The sequence below is a fragment of the Myotis lucifugus genome, unplaced genomic scaffold (genome assembly GCF_000147115.1).
Source record: "Myotis lucifugus unplaced genomic scaffold, Myoluc2.0 scaffold_2, whole genome shotgun sequence".
NCBI classification, from domain to species: domain Eukaryota; kingdom Metazoa; phylum Chordata; class Mammalia; order Chiroptera; family Vespertilionidae; genus Myotis; species Myotis lucifugus.
The window spans coordinates 31959806-31980939 of NW_005871050.1; the positions used below are offsets into that span (position 1 = coordinate 31959806).

Here is a 21134-nt window from a genome sequence, read left to right on the forward strand (position 1 = left end):
GCAAGAAATGCTAAAGGGTCTGCTGTAAAAAGAAAAAAATGGGAAACAAAGAAGGAACACAGGGGTAAAGAATAAAAATGGCGACAAACAAGTATCTATCAATAATAACTTTAAATGTAAATGGATTAAATGCCCCAATCAAAAGACATAGGGTAACTGAGTGGATAAGAAAACATGACCCATATATCTGCTGTCTACAGGAAACCCACCTCATAAAAAAAGACGCACACAGACTTATGGTGAAGGGATGGAAAAAGCTTTTTCAGACGAATGGGAATGAAAAAAAAAATGGGGTAGCAATACTTATATCTGACAAATTAGATCTCAAAGTGAAAGACATAAAAAGAGATAAGGAAGGCCACTTCATAATACTAAAGGGAGCAATCCAACAAGAAGAAATAACTCTGGTAAACATATACGCACCCAATATAGGAGCACCCAAATACATAAGAAAACTTCTGGAGGAGATCAAGGGAGAGATTGACAGCAATACAATCATAGTAGGGGACATTAACACCCCACTATCACCATTGGACAAATCCTCTAAACAGAAAATCAGCAAAGAAACATCAATCCTAAATGACTCACTAGATCAGATGGAATTAATTGACACCTTCAGAACATTTCACCCCAAAGCCACAGAATATACATTCTTCTCAAGTGCACATGGGTCATTTTCAAAGATAGATCATATATTGGGTCACAAAGTCTCTTCAAATTCAAGAAGATAGAAATCATATCTAGCATCTTCTCAGATCACAATGGCATAAAACTGGAAATCAACTACAATAAAAACAATCCAAAAAAATCAAACACATGGAGACTAAATAGCATGCTATTAAACCATGACTGGGTTACCAGAGAGATCAAAGAAGAAATAAAAAAACATCATGGCAACAAACAACAATGAAGACACCACAATCCAAAACCTAAGGGACACAGCAAAAGCAGTCTTGAGAGGGAAGTTGATAGCTCTACAAGCCTACTGCAAAAAACAAGAAACAATGATAATAAATTACCTAACCCTACAACTCAAAGAGTTAGAAAGAGAGCAACAAGAAAAACCCAGTGTAAGCAGAAGGAAGGAAATAATAAAGAACAGAGCAGAGATAAATGAAATAGAGACCAAAAAAACAATACAAAAGATCAACAAAACCAAGAGCTGGTTCTTTGAAGGGATAAACAAGATTGATGAACCTCTAGCCAGGCTCACTAAGAAACAAAGAGAAAGGACCCAAATAAACAAAATCAGAAATGAAAGAGGAGAAGTAACAACAGACCCCACAGAAATACAAACGATTATGAAACAATACTATCAACAACTCTATTCCAACAAAATGGACAACATAGATGAAATGGACATATTCCTAGAAAAATACAAACTCCCAAAACTCAATCAGGAAGAATCTAAAAATCTCAATAGGCCGATAACTATGGAAGAAATTGAAGCAGTGATCAAAAAGCTTCCAGCAAACAAAAGCCCTGGTCCGGACGGCTTCACAGGGGAGTTCTACCATGCATTCCAAGAAGAACTAAAACCTATCCTCCTTAGACTATTCCAAAAAATTCAAGAGGAAGGAACACTTCCAACCTCATTCTATGAAGCCAGCAGTACCCTAATACCAAAACCAGATAAAGACACCACAAAAAAGAAAACTACAGGCCAATATCCCTCATGAACATAGAAGCCAAAATCCTCAACAAAATTCTAGCAAAAAAATTCAGCATTACATTAGAAAGATCATACACCATGACCAAGTAGGATTTATTCCGGGGATGCAAGGATGGTACAACATCCGCAAATAAATGTGATACATCACATAAACAAATTGAGAGACAAAGATCACATAATCATATCAATCAATGCAGAAAAAGCATGACAAAATCCAACATGCTTTCTTCATAAAAACTCTCAGTAAAGTGGGAAAAGAGGGATCATACCTCAACATAATAAAAGCCTTATATGACAAACCTACAGCCAACATCATACTCAATGGGCAAAAATTAAACTCATTTCCCCTAAGAACAGGAACAAGACAGGGATGCCCACTCTCACCACTCCTATTCAATATAGTACTGGAAGTGGTAGCCAGAGCGATCAAACAAGAAGACATAAAAGGCATCCAAATTGGAAAAGAAGAAGTAAAACTGTCCTTATTTGCAGATGACATGATACTATACATAGAAAACCTAAAAGACTCCATCAAAAAACTACTCGACTTAATAAATGAATTTGGCAATGTAGCAGGATTCAAAATTAACACCGAGAAACCTGTGGCTTTTTTATACATCAATAATGAACTTACTGAAAGAAAAATTAAAAAAACAATCCTATTTACCATAGCAACAAAAAAATTATGATGCCTCGGAATAAATTTAACTAAGGAGGTAAAAGACCTGTACCCGGAAAACTACAGGACATTGAAAAAAGAGATAGAGGAAGACATAAACAAATGGAAGAACATACCATGTTCAGGGATTGGTAGAATCAACATCATTAAAATGTCCATACTACCCAAAGCAATCTACAGATTCAATGCAATCCCTATTAAAATACCAATGGCATATTTCAAAAATTTAGAATAAACTATCCAAAAATTCATCGGGAATAAAAAAAGACCCGGAATAGCCACAGCAATCCTGAGAAAGAAGAACAAAGTTGGAGGGATCACATTACCAGATATCAAGCTATATTACCAAATCACGGTTCTCGAAACTGCCTGGTGCTAGCACAAGAACAGACATATAGACCAATGGAGCAGAACAGAGAACCCAGAAATTGACCCAAGCCACTATGCTCAATTAATATTTGACAAAGGAAGCAAGAGCATACAATGGAGTAAAGATAGTCTCTTCAATAAATGGTGCTGAGAAATTTGGTCAGATACATGCAAGAAAATGAAACTAGATCACCAAATTACACCATACACAAAAACAAACTCAAAATGGCTAAAGGACTTAAATGTAAGACAGGAAACCATAAAAATCCTACAAAACTCCATAGGCAGCAAAATAGCAGACATATGTCATAGCAATATCTTTACCGATACAGCTCCTAGGGCAGTGATGGCAAACCTTTTGAGCTCGGCGTGTCAGCATTTTGAAAAACCCTAACTTAACTCTGGTGCCGTGTCACATATAGAAATTTTTTGATATTTGCAACCATAGTAAAACAAAGATTTATAATTTTGATATTTATTTTATATATTTAAATGCCATTTAACAAAGAAAAATCAACCAAAAAAATGAGTTCACGTGTCACCTCTGACACGCGTGTCATAGGTTTGCCATCACTGTCCTAGGGCAATAGAGACTAAGGAGAAAATAAACAAATTGGACTACATCAAAATAAAAAGCTTCTGCACAGCAAAAGAAATGATCAACAAAACAACGAGAAATCCCACTGCATGGGAGAACATATTTGTTAATGCTATTTCAGATAATGGTTTAATCTCCAAAATTTACAGAGAACTCATACAACTTAACAAAAGGAAGGTAAACAATCCAATCAAAAAATTGGCAAAGGATCTATACAGACATTTTTTAAAAGAGGACATACAGAAGGCTGAGAGACATAGGAAAACATGCTCAAAGTCACTAATCATCTGAGAGATGCAAATCAAAACAACAATGAGATATCATCTCGCACCTGTCAGAATGGCTAACATCAACAAATCAACAAACAAGTGCTGGCCAGGATATGGAGAAAAAGGAATCCTTGTGCACTGCTGGTGGGAATGCAGACTGGGGCAGCTGCTGTGGAAGACAGTATAGAGTTTTCTCAAAAATTAAAAATGGAACTCCCATTTAACCCAGTGATCCCACTTCTAGGAATATATCCCAAGAAACCAGAAACACCAATCAGAAAGGATATATGTACCCCTATGTTCACAGCAGCACAATTTACCATAGCTAAGATTTGGAAACAACCTAAGTGCCCATCAGCAGATGAATGGATTAAAAAATTGTGGTCATGTACACAATGGAATATTATCCCACTATAAAAAAGAAGGAACTTTTACCATTTGCAACAGCATGGATGGAACTGGAGAGCATTATGCTAAGCAAAATAAACCAGTTGGAGAAAGATAAATATACATGATCTGACGTATATGTGGCATATAATGAAAACATAATTTGATGAACAAAAATAGATCCAGAGACAAAAGGCAGGGGAGGAGGGTGGGGTTAGAGAGCAACCAAAAGAATTGTATGCATGCATATTAGCACAACCAATGGACACAGACACTGGGACCCTGGGGGCTTGCTTAAGATGGGAATGGCTGGGGAGGGATCAATGGTGGGGGGGGGAGACATGTAAAACTTTATATAAAACAATAAAAAATAAATAAAAATTTAAAAAAAGGACAATAGGTTTGCATATACATTTTTCCAAAAACATATACAAATGGCCAATAAGCATATGAAAGGATGCTCAATATCATTAGTCATTAAGGAAATGCAAATTAAAACCACAATGAGATATCACTTTACAATAGGATGGCTATACCCAAAGACAAACAATACCAAGTGTTGTCTCCAAGGATGTGGAGAAATTGGAATTTTCATATAGTCATGTGCCACATTATGTTTCAGTGAGGTTGGTCCCATCCTGTATAATAAAAGGGTAATATGCAAATCGACCAAACAGCAGAACAACTGGTCGCTATGATGCGCACTGACCATCCTTAGCACTGCCATGGAGGCAGGAGAGGCTCCTGCCATCACCGCTGAGCTTCCCAGCTGTGAGCCCAGCTTCTGGCTGAGTGAAGTTCACCCTGTGGGAGTGCACTCACCACCAGTGGACAGCTCCTGCATTGAGCATCTTCCCCCTGGTGGTCAGTGCGCATCATAGCGACCAGTTGTTCCGCTGTTTGGTTGATTTGCATATTAGCCGTTTATTATATAGAATTTTAGAGTACTTGCTACTTATTAAAAAAAGTTTGTTAAAAAAAAATTTGTTGTCGCCCAGCCCACGGGGCTCAGTGGTTGAGTGTCAATCTATGAACCAGGAAGTCAGGTTCGATTCCCAGTCAGGGCACATGCCAGGGTTGCGGGCTTGATCCCCAGTGGGGGGCATGCAGGAGGCAGCCATTCGATGATTCTCTCTCATCATTGACATTTCTATCTCTCTCCCTCTCCCTTCCTCTCTGAAATAAATAAAAAATATATATTTTAAAAAAAGGTTGCTGTCAAACAGTGTGTCATATTACTCCAGCAGCAGTAATATGTGTCTATCATCTTGTGTCTATCATGCGTATTGATTGCATTATTTTGTCTTTGGTGGATTTAATCTTGTGTTATTTTATAAAGTAAAATGTTTTATAGGCTTGTAGCCTAGGAGGAATAGGCTGTCCCATATAGCCTAGGTCAGTGGTCGGCAAACTCATTAGTCAACAGAGCCAAATATCAACAGTACAACGATTGAAATTTCTTTTGAGAGCCAAATTTTTAAACTTAAACTATATAGGTAGGTACATTGTTATTAACTTAATTAGGGTACTCCTAAGCTGGCCTTTGCTAAAAACGTCCTCAATCTGATTGAGGCACGTTTGCTGAGGTCGACCCCTTCCATCTCTCCCATCCACACTCGTCTTGTATACTTGTTTCGTCTATTCTTAAATTGATGACAAAAATACCTGTAGGATTTGCAGCTGGTTGGAAAAATACAGGTAACTTTATGCTTCGAGTAGGTACTTTTGTCACCCGTGCACGATTTGCAGACTCCACTAACACTAACCACTGCACAATGAGACTGATGACTGACTGGCTCACTCAACTTGTGCATGAATCGCACGTGCCTCCCCTGCGCTGCGTATCCCGCGGCCCGCCTGCGCCGGCGGTGTCTCCCATCGCCTGACGGACCGACACCCCCCACTTGTTCAAAATAAACTCGCCCGGGCCAAAAACTGACTTCTGTGCATGGGCCACTAAGTTTCAATCACACTGTACGTGCGCGCCTGCACGTGGTATTTTGTGGAAGAGCCACACTCAAGGGGCCAAAGAGCCGCATGTGGCTCACGAGCCGCGGTTTGCCAGCCATTGGCCTAGGTGTGTAATAGGTTATACCAGGTCCATCTAGGTTTGTGTAAGTGCACTCTATGATGTCCACACAACAAAATTACCTAACAATGCATTTCTCAAAAGGTATCCTTGTCAAGTGGGGCATGAATGTATTACTGGCAGAAATGTAAAATGGTACAGCCACTTTGGAAAACATTTTGGCAGTTCCTCAAAAAGTTAAACGTAGTCATCACATGACTCAGCAATTGCACTCCTAAGTGTATATCTAAGAGAATTAAAAATATACATCAATATAAAAACTTATATCTGAATGTTCATAGCAGCCCAAATGTAGAAACAACTCAAATGTCCATAAGCTGATGAATGGATAAACAAAATGTGGTATATCCATACAATCAGCCATAGAAAGAAATTCAGCCATAGAAAAAAATTGCTATGGACTAAATGTTTGTGTGCCTCCCCTCAAACTCCGTATCTTGAAGCCCTAATCACAAATGTGATACTATTTGAAGGTGGGGCTTTGGGAGGTAACTAGGTTTATATAATTCATGACGGTGGAGTGCCCATGATGGGAATGGTGACTTTATAAAGGGATAAAGAGATCACAGCTTACTTGCGCTCTGACACGCTTTTCTCTCTCCCCCTACCACATAAAGACAGAAAAAGGAAGCCATCTGCAAACCAGAAAGAGGGCTCTCACCAGAACCTGACTATGTTGGCATTCTGATCTTAATCTTCTAGCCTCCAGAACTGCAGAAATAAATGTTTGTTGTTTAAGCCACCCAGACTATGGTATTTGTTATAGCAACTTGAGCTGACTAAGATAGAAATGAAGTACTGTTACATGCTACAATACGGACGAACCATGAAAACACGCTAAGTAAAAGAATTCAGAAACAAAAGGCTACATATCTGAGTCCATTTATATGAAATATTCAGAAAGGCAAGTCCATAGAGAAAGTAGATTAGTGAATGCTAGGTGATGGGGCCTGGGGGAATTGGACAATCTCCTAACAGGTATGGATTTCTTTTTGGGGTGATGGAAATGTTCTAGAATTGGTGGTGATGACTGCAAAATATTGTGAATACATTAAAAATTGCTGAAATACACACTGTAAATTATTTAAATGGTGAGTTTTATCTCAATTTTTAAGTTTAAAAAATTATAATTTTCATCCAAATCATACTTACAAATATACATAAAATAGAAGCCTTTGAAATTATCCTATCTAATAAAGAAGGAATATGCTAATTGACCCTCACACCGTCGCAAAGATGGTGGCACCCACAGCCAATAAGGAGGGGATATGCTAATTGACTGTCACGCCTTCAAAGATAGAGGCACCCAGTCCCCTCAGCCCCCCTAGGGCCTTGCCGCGCACATGCCTCCAGAGTCTTACAGTCCCCTCAGCCCCCCAGCTGCCCAGGGCCAGCCCGAGGTGCAGACAAACCTCAGATGTCAGCTGCCCAGCTGACGCCCGAGGCGCAGGTAAGCCTCAGATGTCAGCTGTCCAGCCACCCAGGGCCGCCCGAGGCTCAGGTAACCAGGGCTGGCCGAGGCTTGCACTGCCGGCAGTGGCAGCAGCAGAGGTGTGATGGGGGCGTTGCCTTCTCCTGATCACCGGGTTGCCTCCTGCCCCTGAGGGCTCCCGGGCTGTGAGAGGGCAGGCCAGGCTGAAGGAACCCCCACTCCAGTGCATGAATTTTCATGCACCGGGCCTCTAGTATAAAACATAAAAACACAGTTGTGGATTTTTTTCTGTCCTCTTCAAAAATTCTTAAATTTCAATGTAGCATTTTTTATAACAAGAAAAATCCTGAAACCAATCTAAATATCCATTATTAGGAAATTTATTAAAGTATGATGTAGCTATCAGAAAGATTGATATATGTTAGTTGAAAAAAGCACAGGTTCAAACAGTGGCTGAAGTATGATTTAATGCTATGCAAACGTACTTGTATCTGCACAAGCTCTTAAAAGTGCTAACCACCGCAGAATTGAAATTGGAAACTCTTAAGTTTTAATTTTATGTCATCCTATATTATTTTAATAAAAATTTGTTTGAAAAAAAGTAATACTTCATTCCTCTTTGGAATAACAACTTCAAGTATTTAGATGGCTTTCAAACACATTAAGCATTCAAGTTATCTGTTGAATATAACATGTGCAGCATGTAAGGAAAGCTTCTTTAAACATTATTGTCTTTTACAATCAGAAAATGGATGCTGCAATAGCACAACCTACATTTTCTGATAGATTGTACTCATTATCACAGGCATCATTTCCAAACAATTTGCCACAAAGCCATTTTACAAGGAGAAAAAAAAAAAACACTACCAGGAAAAAAGCAACTGTGCAAACAAAGAGAATGCAAAATGAGAAATTATATTTCTGATAATATGATTCAAAATTATGTATTTATGATAATAGTGATTTGTGATCTTAGATATATAACATAACCCTGATATAAGGATACTATGCCTATAAGGACATGAAAGCTATTATAATGTAGGAAGAGTAAATTTGCTAGATTCATGCATAGAAAGGTACTGAAGATACATAATAATGGGAACATCTTACAAGTATTAAATTACTTGAAAATCTACAAAAGGATATTAGCAGCATCAGAAGCCTAAAAGGTACATCAGCAAAAATAAAGGATACATATTTTATCTAATTCTTAATGTTGTCAGAGAATCTGTATGATTGGATAAACACTGGAGAAATTGGCTTTGAGGTAGAGATGAAAATATCACAACAGAAATTCATACTTCTACTTAGGAAGTAATGATGGCAATTTAAGGGGAAAAAAACCTACCTGCCATTCAAACTCACTGTCTGACCAATCCCAGTATGTGCTAATAGAAGAAGAGACATCACTGCAGACACTCCCCTCAGGAAATAAATCAAAAGAAGTGAAGTCTTGATCATCTAACAGTGAATAGCAATCATCTTGATCTCCAACAGAAACTGATGAAAATAGCTCCTCACTGCATTCTGAGCTGGCAACACTTGTTCCACAAGAAGTTAAGTTCCACCTTAAAAAAAGGAACAAAAGAAATCACAACAGGAATTACAGAATCTACCCAATTTAAAGATATTAATAATAGATTTATGAGGAATGGGGGTATATTTTAGGTATGATAATGATATTGTGATTATTTTCAAAAGAGCCCTTATCTTTTAAGGCTACATCTATTTAATAATAGGGTAATATGCAAATTGGTTGGGATGCCATCACAGTAACGACCGATCAACAGGCTGCATGCACAGCGGGTGGGCAGGGACTTGCAGCGTTGGGGATGCGATGGTGGCTGCCACTTGCCCAGGGCCGATCCGGGGCTCCGGCAAGCCGCCGATGGCTGCTGCCGCTTGCCCAGGGCCGACCCAGGGCTCTGGCAAGCCACCAATAGCCGCTGCCATTTGCCCGGGGCCAGCCTTGGGCAAGTGGCAGTGGGGACGGCAGCAGGGGAGGTGGGACCCGGCAGAGGGCGGCCTGTACTTCCCACATGGCAGCAGCGGCTGTAAGCACTCCCAATGGCTGCTGCCGCTTGCCCAGGGCCAGCCCAGGGCTCCAGAAAGCCGCTGATGGCCACTGCCACTTGCCCAGGGCCGGCCCAGGGCTCAGGCAAGCAGCAGTGGGGATGGGGGCGGGGAAGGCAGGGCCCGGCAGAGGGCAGCCTGTACTCTCCACATGGCGGCAGTGGCTATGAACACTCCCAATGGCTGCTGCCGCTTGCCCAGGGCCGGCCCATGGCTCAGGCAAGCTGCCGATGGCCACTGCTGCTTGCCCAGGGCTGGCACAGAGCTCAGGCAAGCCGCCGATGGCCACTGCCATTTTGAGGGCAATGAGGGCCAGGCGAGGCTCAGGCAATGAGGGCCAGGCGAGGCTCAGGCAAGCCACAGTGGCTGCGATAGCCAAAGCTCAGGCAGCCTCATGGCCAACAGTGGCAGCAGCAGAGGCGTGATGGGGGCGGTGCCTTCCTCTCATCGGCCGGTCACCTCCTGCAGAGGGAGGCCAGACTGCGGCTTAGGCCCACTCCCTGTGGGGAACGGGCTTAAGCCATCAGTAGGACATCCCCTGAGGACTCCCAGACTGTGAGAAGGGCCGCTTGCCCAGGGCTGAGTGACGCCTCCCACCCGTGCACAAATTTCGTGCACCAGGCCTCTAGTCTATAATAAAAGCATAATATGCAAATCGACCAAACAACCGAACAGCAGAACAACCCTCTGGACAACCTTCCAGACGACTATGCTATGACACCCACTGGACCCAGGCCAGCCAAGGTGGGTGCAATACAACTGGTCAGGAGCCCGGCCATCGCTCCATGATCGCCCAAAGAGGGGGCCCAGGCCACTGACTGGTTGGCTGCAGCAGGTGAACAGGGCTTCCCTCTGCAGGGCACGATTGATCGCATGATCGCCCTGCAGAGGGAGGCCCAGGCCACCAGTGGGTGGGGCGATCGATCAATCGGAGGGCTCCACGATTTCCCCAAAGAGCAAGGCCCAGGCCACTGACCAGCAGGCTGCAGCAAGTGGGCAGGGCCTCCCTCTGTGGGGCACGATCAATCGCCCCAAAAAGGGAGGCCCAGGCTACCCCACGGTGGCGCTGTGATGGGTGGCCAGGGCCCCCCTCTATGGGGGTGATCCATTGCGGAGTCCCATCTGGGTGGGCAGGGCCTCCCTCTTTGGGGCAATCCATCGAGGAGCCCTGGCCGGGTGGGCAAGGCCTACGTCTTTGGGGCAATCAATCATGGGGCTCCCGGACTGTGAGAGGGCACAGGCCGGGCTGAGGGACACCCCCCCGCCCCGAGTGCACTAATTTCATGCACTGGGCCTCTAGTATTAAAATATTTATGAATGAAATATGTCAGGAATTTGTCTCAACATAATAAGGAAGGGATTGATAAATGAGTAGGGGTATTGATAAAGCACACTGCCATATGTGAATAACTATTACACTGGGTGATGGGTATATTGGGTACATTACATTAGTCTCTAACTGTGTATCTGTCTGAAAATTTTTATAATACAGTATTTTAAAAGAAAAAATGCATTTAAGTTAGGGATAAAGTAAAACCTTCAGCCAAACCGGTTTGGCTCAGTGGATAGAGCGTCGGCCTGCGGACTGAAAGGTCCCAGGTTCGATTTCGGTTAAGGGCATGTGCCTTGGTTGCAGGCACATCCCCAGTGGGGAGTGTGCAGGAGGCAGCTGGTCGATGTTTCTCTCTCGTCGATGTTTCTAACTCTCTGTCCCTCTCCCTTCCTCTCTGTAAAAAATCAATAAAATATATATATGTATATTAAAAAAAAACCTTCATCCATAAGCAAAACATATTGCATACTGGTTATGAGTAAGCTCTGGAGTCAAACTGAGTTTAAATTCTTGCTCTGTCACTTGCCTGCTGTTTGATTTTAAGCAAAACACACCCTCTCCAAGCCTGTGTCCTTATTTTTTAAATGCAGCTACGGTGAAAAATGCATACAAAATGCTTAGCAGACATAAAAAGTGCTCAATACATGGCAGCTATTATTATCATTAAAGGAAGATGGTAGCCATTGCAGGGCAGAGAAAAGCACCAACAAAGTACACAGGTAGAAGCTCAAAAGTGTTTCTTATATGCCTAGCCGGCGTGGCTCAGTGGTTTAGAGTCAACCTATGAACCAGGAGGTCACAGTTCAATTCCCAGTCAGGGCACATGCCCAGGTTTCGGGCTTGATCCCCAGTGGGGGGGCATGCAGGAGGCAGCCAATCCATGATTCTCCCTCATCATTGATGTTTCTATCTCTCTCCCTCTCCCTTCCTCTCTAAAATCTATAAAAGTCTTTAAAAAAAAAGTGTTGCTTATAACCAGGTAGGGGCCCGGTGCACAAATTCGTACACCAGTGGGGTCCCTCAGTCTGGCCTGCGGGAGCAGGCCAAAACCGGCTCTCCAACATCCCCCGAGGGGTCCCAGATTGCGAGAGGGCACAGGCCAGGCCGAGGGACCCCACTAGTGCACGACTGGAGCCGGGGAGGGATGCGGGAGGTTGGCCAGCTGGAGAGGGACCATGGCAGGGCTCCTGGGCATGTCCGACCTGTCTCGCTCAGTCCCGATCGGCCGGACCCCAGCAGCAAGCTAACCTACCAGTTGGAGCATCTGAGCAGCCTTAGCATATCATTAGCATATTACACTTTGATTGGCTGAACTGACAACTGGGCAATTAGCATATTAAGCTTTTATTATATAGGATAATACCCAGCATTAACTAATCTATATATGAGCCTAAGCGACCACCCGACCATCCAACCCGTAGCTATGATGCGCAATAATCACCAGGGGGCAGACACTCAATGCAGGAACTGCTGAACTGTGGTGACTTGGCAACTGTGGTTCTCGGGTGATGGACCTGGAACCAGAGAGGAGGGAGCCCGATTTCAGGGTACGTTACCCGAGAACTGCTCTCTCGCAATCTGGGACCCCTTGGAGGATGTTGGAGTGCCAGTTTTGACCTGATCCCCGCAGGCCAGGCCAAGGGACCCCACTGATGCTCTAGTCCATAATATTTTGGTACTTTTTCTGCATGAATATATTTTTTTTTTCACAGAGTCAGCATTCTGCATATATTTTAGTAACCAGCTTTCTTTCACTTAACATTATATAGTGAACATATCCCCATGTATATTACTTGAAAACATTTGAAAGCCTATACAATATCCCACTGATTAAATGTATCATAGTTTATTTAATCTTATTCCTTCAATAATATATACTTAAGCTGTTTCCATTTTTTTGGTATTACAAATAATACTGAGATAAAACATTTTGTTTATAATTATTTAACCAAATATATAATCTCTCAGGATAGATTACATGGAAGGAAAGTACTGAGTCACAGAATATAAACACTTTAAAGACCATAGTATACTTAGTTAAATACCATTCTGAAAGGCTGCACTGATTTACACTCCCCAAAGCAGTATATGAAAGTGGTCATTTCACCACAACTTTAGCAGCACTGGAATTTCCATTTTTAAAATTTTTACCTGATGGGAGAAAATATTTTTACATCAATTTTTAATTCTTTGATTACTGGAAAGATCAAAATTAAAAAATATTTATTAGCTATTTTGCTACAGCATTTTTCTCTGTGTTAATATTTTCCTTATTGATTTTTTAAAGAGTTCTTTATGCATTAAGGATATTAACATTTCATTTGTAATAATATTTGTTGCAGGGTTATAATTTCTTTCTTTTTTCTTTTTTGGTCTTGAAATCTACAAATATGTTTTCTTTTGTAAATTTCCAGTAGCTGTATACTAGTAACGAGATAATCTTCATTGCTTTGGCAGCACCCTAGGGAATTAATTCTTAAAATAATGGTTTAGTATATCAGATACTAATAAGGTACTAAAATAATGACTTCTGAAGAAAAGCCTGTTATTTACCTCTGATTTAGGTTGTTTCTCATTCATTAAATCCAGTTTTTTCTTGAACTGTAGTTTTCATTTTTTAACTCTCCCTCTTATTTTGTATGACTAACCTTAATTCCAAAGTTCTTAATTTACAAAATTCAGGCAATCCAGCAAATTCTATGGCACCTTTTCAGCTAAAGGTAAAATATTTTATATCAGTGAAACAGATTATATATATATATATATGATCTCACTCATTTGTGGAATATATATATGATCTCACTCATTTGTGGAATATGATGAACATAGACTGATGAACAAAAATGGATCCAGAGACAGAGAAGCACAGAAGGTACTGTCCAACCTCAGAGGGAAGGCAGGGGAGGGTGGGGGGAGGGATGTAAGAAATCAACTAAAGGACTTGTATGCACGCATATTAGCATAACCAATGGACATGGACACTGGGGCGGTGGGGCTTGTCCTGGGGGGTGGGAGTGGCCGGGGAGGGGATGATAGGGGAAAAAGAGACATATGTAGTACTTTAAGCAATAAGAAATTAATTTAAAAAAAGAAAAAATGTTCATTCCTTTTGACTCAGTTATCTAGGAACCTATCCCCTTCCCCAAATAGAAATTTTGAAACAAGATGTATGTGCAAACATGTCTAAACAGTCTTACAATAGCCAAAAAAGGGAAAATAAATTACTCCAAGCATGGGGAACAATTAAATAAGTGTTTTTATAACCATTAAAAATCTTATTTTCCGACTATTTACTGAAAAGGAAAACATTCACGATATAATTGCAAATAGCCGTAACCGGTTTGGCTCAGTGGATAGAGCGTCGGCCTGCGGACTGAAAGGTCCCAGGTTTGATTCCGGTCAAGGGCATGTACGTTGGTTGCGGGCACATCCCCAGAGGGGGGTGTGCAGGAGGTGGCTGATCGATGTTTCTCTCTCATCGATGTTTCTCTCTATCTCTCTCCCTTCCTCTCTGTAAAAAATCAATAAAAAATATATATATTAATATAAGTGCAAATAACCTGGTCACAAATGATATATTTGGCCTCATCCTAAGTCAGAGAAAGGTAAATATCACATGATTTCATTCATTTGTGGATTATAATGAACAACATAAACTGATGAACAAAAACAGATCCAGAGACAGAGAAGCATCGATCAGATGCTTAAACCTCAGAAGGAAGGTAGGGGAGGGTGGGGGTAAGGGGGAGAGATCAACCAAAGGACTTGTATGCATGCATATAAGCCTAACCAATGGACACAGACACCAACTAAAGGACCAGTGGGGTGAGGGCATGAACAGGTTTGGGGTGGGGGGGAAATGGGGGGATAAGGACACGTATGTAATACCTTAATCAATAAAGAAAAAAATAAAAATAAAAAATTATGTGTACATAAAAAGAACATTAAAAGTCACATCAAAATGTTAAGTTATCTTTAGTGAAAAGTATCACAAATGGTCTATACCAGTGGTCGGCAAACTGCGGCTCGCGAGCCACATGCGGCTCTTTGGCCCCTTGAGTGTGGCTCTTCCACAAAAAACCGACTTCTGCGCATGGGCCACGAAGTTTCAATCGCACTGTACATGTGCGCCCACATGTGGTATTTTGTGGAAGAGCCACACTCAAGGGGCCAAAGAGCCTCGTGTGGCTCGTGAGCCACAATTTGCCGGCCACTGGTCTATACAGTTTTTTTAAAAATTTAATTTATTTTTTAATTGTTTTATTGCTTAAAGTATTACAAAGGGTATTATATACAGTTTTGTATATGCCCACAATCTTCTATCATGAGCTTTCATAATAAACATTTGTGTGATTCTTTAAGACTATTCTGTCAGTTTTAAATGTGTAACAAATAATCACTGTATGCATGCACTCAGCAGTGAACCATTCAAATTTATAAAGCCTTTACATCTTATTCCACTAAGAGAAAGCTACCTAAAACTGATAGCCTACCTATAACCATAAAATTATTCATAAAGGAGACTTTCTCCACACCGTAAAAGAAAGACGTGGAAAAGAATCTCAATAAAATGGGATTTAACTCAACAACTAGGTTTGCTGCCCAACTTTTAATTTAAAAAACAATAAAGCCAAGAAAATTTATCTGCAAGGCTTTTTCACTAAGAATACACAAAGGACTTTCAATGGCATTTTGGTAAAATTCAGAAAAGCAGGTGAACCATATACACATTTTCTGAGATAGACCTACTCATTACCTCTCAGGATGAAAATCCAGTCAATGAGCACTGTGGAGTAAGTACTACTGTGAGGCTAATGAAGTCATTCCAAATCTATGCCATTCATTCCCAGGGTACAATCCCCTAATATAATGAGTATTCATCACTAACTCCATGCCAGAATCCCCCATAGAGCAACCCTGACCTGGGCTACTCCTCTGGAGCCCCGAGTCACAAGCTAGAGAAGATGGTACAAAACCCCTAACTCTCCTCTAAGTGACCTCAATTGCCTTGGGATCATTACACATCCCTCCTACCCCCTCTACAGTCTTGAAAATAAAAACATTCCAGGTCATTTTTAGGGCTATTTCTTCCACTTTGGCTTCTGAGTTCATCTCATCCGTCTCCTGCCATACTCTTTTTTCTTTTCATTTTCTCTTTCCTGTGAGCTGCTCCTAAGGAGCTAAAATCTCTATTCCTGGAAAAGAAAAACTAAACAGAGCCAAAAAAATCTTCGCTTTAGTCTTTCAAATATTACCAAATCTCCTCTTCTTCCTTTCCCTAAATTTATTGAAAAGTTTCATCTTCTGTCTCAACCTTTGTAATTCACAGTTCCACTCGTGTCACGCTACTGGAATTTCTATTCTGATTGCTCCCAAATCTACATTTCTGGCCTGGATAGTTCTCTAAAGCCTTAGCCCCATTTTTAACTTGTCTCAAGTCCCCAAACCAAATTCCTCTTGCCTCTCTCTGTTCATGGAACATGGTTCTCCCACCTGCAACTCACAGCTCTTCTGCACCTCTATTTCTATATTGAGATAGGAAAACTACGGGTGATACAAAAAGTGCACAGTAGTCTTGGGGTTTTTCTGGTTACTGTGACTAAAAACAAGGCTCTAAGTTCACATAACTGATAACTGCTTTATACAACAGTTCATTTCCTATCCTGCCAATAGCATGTGAAGCACTGTCCTCCCACAGGCCTTTCACAAATTCTCAATGTCAAAGTACTAATGTACTTTGCTAAATGACATCCTTTTTGATAGTAGAGGTTGTGGTGGACAACTGCTAAGACAAAACCCACAACTACATCAGAAAAATGCTGTCCCCAAAACCAAAAACATGTCTTTGTATATGTATTACATATTGACATATATATGTATTCCATATTGACATTTCAATTTAAAAATATTTGTTTTTTGAAATTTATTTTATTCTCCCAAAATTCCAGACAAACCCCACTTAGCCATAAAATCCTAACATACTACTAGAAAAGTATAAATTCTTAGGAAACTGGCTGTGTTTATGTGTTACTTTCCACTAAACTTAGACCAGTGACACACCAACCTAAATAACAGGTGACTCTAACATGAACACTACAAAGATTCAACCTTAGGGATCATAAGTAATGGTGCCCAGAATCCAATAAATGAACAGGCGTAGAAATGTCATCATCCTAAGGCCCTTATCAACAGCATTATTTAAACACTCTCCAGTTTTTTTATCAGGCGACAAGAAAGAAGCAAAATAAAGGCAAATCAAGTGTCTACCCACTGACATGCTTTCTACTTTCAATAAATTTTTTTTATAATGACTAAACCCAAAGCAGAATATCTGTACTCAACTATACAGATATGTTTTTTGGATTGTTGCTCAAATTGGTGAATGATGTGATGTGAATAAAAAAAGTGACACATAAAACTCCAAAATAAAAGAACTTCCTCAACTTTACCCATCTATATGATTTAGCTGTTTGCTTCTCCCTGAAAAGAAATGACTGGAAGCATATGGTCCTCTCAAACACCATCATTGGGAGGGGTAAGAAGGCAGAACATTCAAGAAGGAGAAAAGATTTAAAAAGTAAGGTAGCCCAAGGCAGAAACCTCATCTGCTGTAAGTATTGCTAATTCTGCTTTCCCTAATCTCTGCTGAAAAGAATACGGAGAAAGATATATTAGATCTCCTACTGCCATTCCAAGCCTTGCAAAAAGTCGGGGAGGAGAGGGAGGTTTTTTAAAAGCAGGCAGTAACTAGGAAAAAAAAATGCCTGACTTGGAAAAAGTAGGTTTGAACAGGAACTTCCCCCTCCATCTTCACTGCCCCATTCTGCAAAACAACCTTGCTTTTACCATGGTCTCTAAGAAAAGGGATAGAAAAACACAAGGAAAAAATGGGGAGGAGAAAGCTGTAGGGAATGTACTGTTCTCCTTGCTTCACACCCCATCACCCCAGTCCATTTTGGCAGTGCTTGCCCTCAGCCTCTGTCCCTACATTCCCTTGCCCTCATTATCAGAGCAAGATAATTCTGAAATCATTTCACTTTTCCGTGTATTTAACTTGATCCAATGTTCAAAATGCAAATATGTCCAAAAGTATTATTTCACACTATTTTCACACTATTTTAGAATGCCAAAAATTCTAAGCACACTAGATTTCATGCATATGTGATATTAATGTTAAAGTTACTGCATGGGTTAAATAGGCTTCTGTGAGTTAGTCTAAGAAACTGTAACAACCATTTATTATACTGGAGCCATTAACTCTGTTCCAAGTTTTAGCACTGGCTCCAAAAGAGTGTCCCTAGTTTTGCCTAACTCAGTTTTATGACCTTGAACTCAGTCTTTTCCCTCTGGGCCTCAGTTTACCAGCATTTCCTTTTCAATTATGTTGTACTGATGTTCTGGATGATTGCTTAACTATAGTACCCTGCTTCCAGATAACTTTGTTTTGGGTAAGAATCATGTTTTATACCAGTACATTCCTTGTATCTGGTAGAAGCTCAGTAAATCTGTAGACTGATTTAAGAGATGGCCAGGAACATACAAAAGACATTAAAATGTGAAAGGATTTTTCATGCTCATATTATAAACTGCATCAGAAATCAAAACTAGACTCCTTAATTCAACTCCAGTATTTTCTATAGCTGAACTCCTCTCCTTTTTCTCCACACACCCTCCCAGGCCTTTGTGTATGTATCTCAAACATCCACCTATATCAAAGGTTGGGGCCACGTGTAAAACATCTTCAAATCCCCCACATTCCGTATAATACTTAAATGCTTGCTTTAGAGAATTCTCCAAAGTACTCTTTTCTAATAAAACTAGTTAAAGGACGCACCCCCTGAATAAATTTGTATTAAGCAAGCCTTTCCAAAGCCTCGTTCCATCCTTCCACCGGGGAGCAAATCAAGGCGTGTGCTACATGAAGGAATCTTCCAGATTTAAGCTTATACATTTTGGAAGGGCCTAAAGCGCGAAGGCAAAGAGTTCATAAAGGAGAGAGAAAAAAACTGTCTGGTTTCCTAGAGCTTCACTACAAAATGCGGGGGGGGGGGGTATAGTTGTGAGACAGGTTAAAAATTGGGAAAAATAAGATAGCTTTAAAAGTGCCACCTTTCAAAAGACCCGGGGATTAATTTTGAGCCATCTGAAACCTGAAACCCACTTGTCAGAAATGGAAGGGGTTAAACGTTTGCGGGTGAAAGGAAACAGGGGAGCAGCTAAAAATCAAAGGTGGGGGTCTGGGATTCTCAGGGGACAGATGGGGGGAGGGAGAGAGAAGGAGGAGCAGCTACAATCAGAAGATGAATGGGGAGAGTAAAATGCCGGCCAAGGAAAATCGGGAGGGCAGGGGTGAAAAGCGGGAGGGGAAGCGAGAAGGGGCCCGGGCAAGCACACTAATCACAGAGAAAGATGGGGGAGGGGCGAATGGAAGTGCAAACCCTGGGCGGAGCACGAAGCTCGGGGCGAACCAGAGGTCCCAGACTTGAGGCAGGGATGTGGGCAGTCAACCCTGTCCCCGGCCGTGGTTCATACCTGTTAGTGTGGAAGCGGAGGAGCGGGTCGGTACGATGGCAAGAGGACAGCTGGCAGCCGAAGTCACTGATGTCCAGGCAGCCCGGCTCCTCGCTCGGGCAGGTGCCCACCCCGCGAGGGGGTCCCAGAAGCGGGAAGGGTTCCTCAGGGGTCAGAAACTTCTCGTACGAAGTGGTGGCCGACGCCTCGTCAGACATGGCTGGAGATGGCCGAGCGCGGGCTACCTCTCTGGTCCCGGTCTGCTCCCACGTCCGCCCCTGCCCCCACTCTAAACTGTCCGCCGTCGCCGCCGCGCCTGGGTGTGCCCGCCGCAGTTCACCTGAGGGCTAAACGCCCGCCGCTGCCCCGGGAGTGCGGCGCCGCACGAGGAGGCTGCTCCCGGCCACAACCCTCTGGCCCCCGAGTCGGTTCCCCTGTGGCTTCCGCAGATGCCTCAGTCGCCGGTGCCGCTGCTATCCAGCCCGGCCTCGTCAGCGCAGCGCCGCCGCCGAAAGGCCCGCCCACTGCGCTTGCCGCCCCTGACTGCTGCAGTCCGCCCAGCGCCGGCGGGACTAGAAGGGCAGCCGGAAGCCGCTCCCCGCGCCCCCTGCCGGAGCGGAGGAGGAACTGAACCTCCGCAAGCCGCACCGCAGCCGCAGCTGCAGTCGCAGCCGCAGCCGCACTGCCCACCCCGCCCTTCCCGTGGCCAATCAGGGATTCCAGGCGCTAAAAGGCCCAGCAGTTCAGGCCAACACCCTCCTCCACTTGGCACCCGCAGGCACAGGCCTTCGAAAAGGGACTTGGCCAAGGTAACACTGTAGTTGTGTGAGAAAGAATCCTGATACCCTAGTTCCCAGCACACTCGATCACCCTGTCCCAATTCAACAGTATTTATTGAGCTCCTGCAGATGTGTGCCCAGCACTGTGCAATGCGCTTTAGGGAAAGTGAGCTAAGCAGGGAAAAATCGTCCCTGCCTATATTCTCACCAAACCCTGAGAATTACAGGCAACAGCCTCCAGGGTACTCAGAGCTGCTGAACACGTAGAGTTCTTTTGTGCTCTGTGCTGTGGCTTGCATTATGTATTCTGCTTGGAATGCCCTGCCATTTCTTCCTTGTTAATCCTTAAAGCCCCAGCTAAATCGTTACCTTCTCTGTGAAGTCTTCCCTGACTCTCAAAGGAGACAGGTATTCCTGCCAATGCTCTCGTAAAAAGGGCGCTTTACTTGTTAAAGTCAAATCAATTTACTAGGTGTCACATACTGTTCTTTCTTCCTTTTATCTGTATTCTAGACAAGGGGTTCCAGATCTTAGGTGCATACATTTTTAAAAATATTCAGAGGAAAACACAAGATTCCAATTTCTTATTTTGCCAACTGAACACAATTTTCAAAATTATCTATTTTGTAAAAAGAAGCACATTTCCATATAAAAGTATGTGAACCCTGAGATCTAAGAATGGCTCCTGGTGGTGATCTGGGCTATGATTTTTTTTTAAAAAGCAGAGCCTCGCAGCCATTTCTGCACAGGGGCCTCTCACTCAAACTGTACTTCGCAGAGAAGTCTCTGTGCTACACTGCCTGACTGGGCACCACTAAGCTTCCTGCCTGCACTTTCTTTCTGCCCGCTGAGCTAGTCCTTAATAAGGAGTCCTGGGACCCTATTTCAACCCAATAGACTGTGCTTTCCCATCCAATCCAGAGCTTTGCAGTTGACCAGTCAA

At 42.3% G+C, this 21134-nt stretch overlaps 1 protein-coding gene across 1 annotated transcript in view; it reads right to left on the reverse strand.

The window, feature by feature from the left end:
• The window catches only part of FAM199X (family with sequence similarity 199, X-linked), a 40655-nt gene extending 20714 nt beyond the window's left edge, over positions 1-19941 (reverse strand). Inside the window, exons 1-2 of the mRNA XM_006082282.3 lie at positions 19434-19941; positions 8844-9063 (exon numbers count right to left, since the gene is read on the reverse strand). Of these exons, the coding sequence (XP_006082344.1) occupies positions 8844-9063; positions 19434-19630 (417 nt within the window). The 5' untranslated portion in view covers positions 19631-19941. The remainder of the gene's footprint in view (positions 1-8843; positions 9064-19433) is intronic.
• Positions 19942-21134: the final 1193 nt, after the last annotated feature.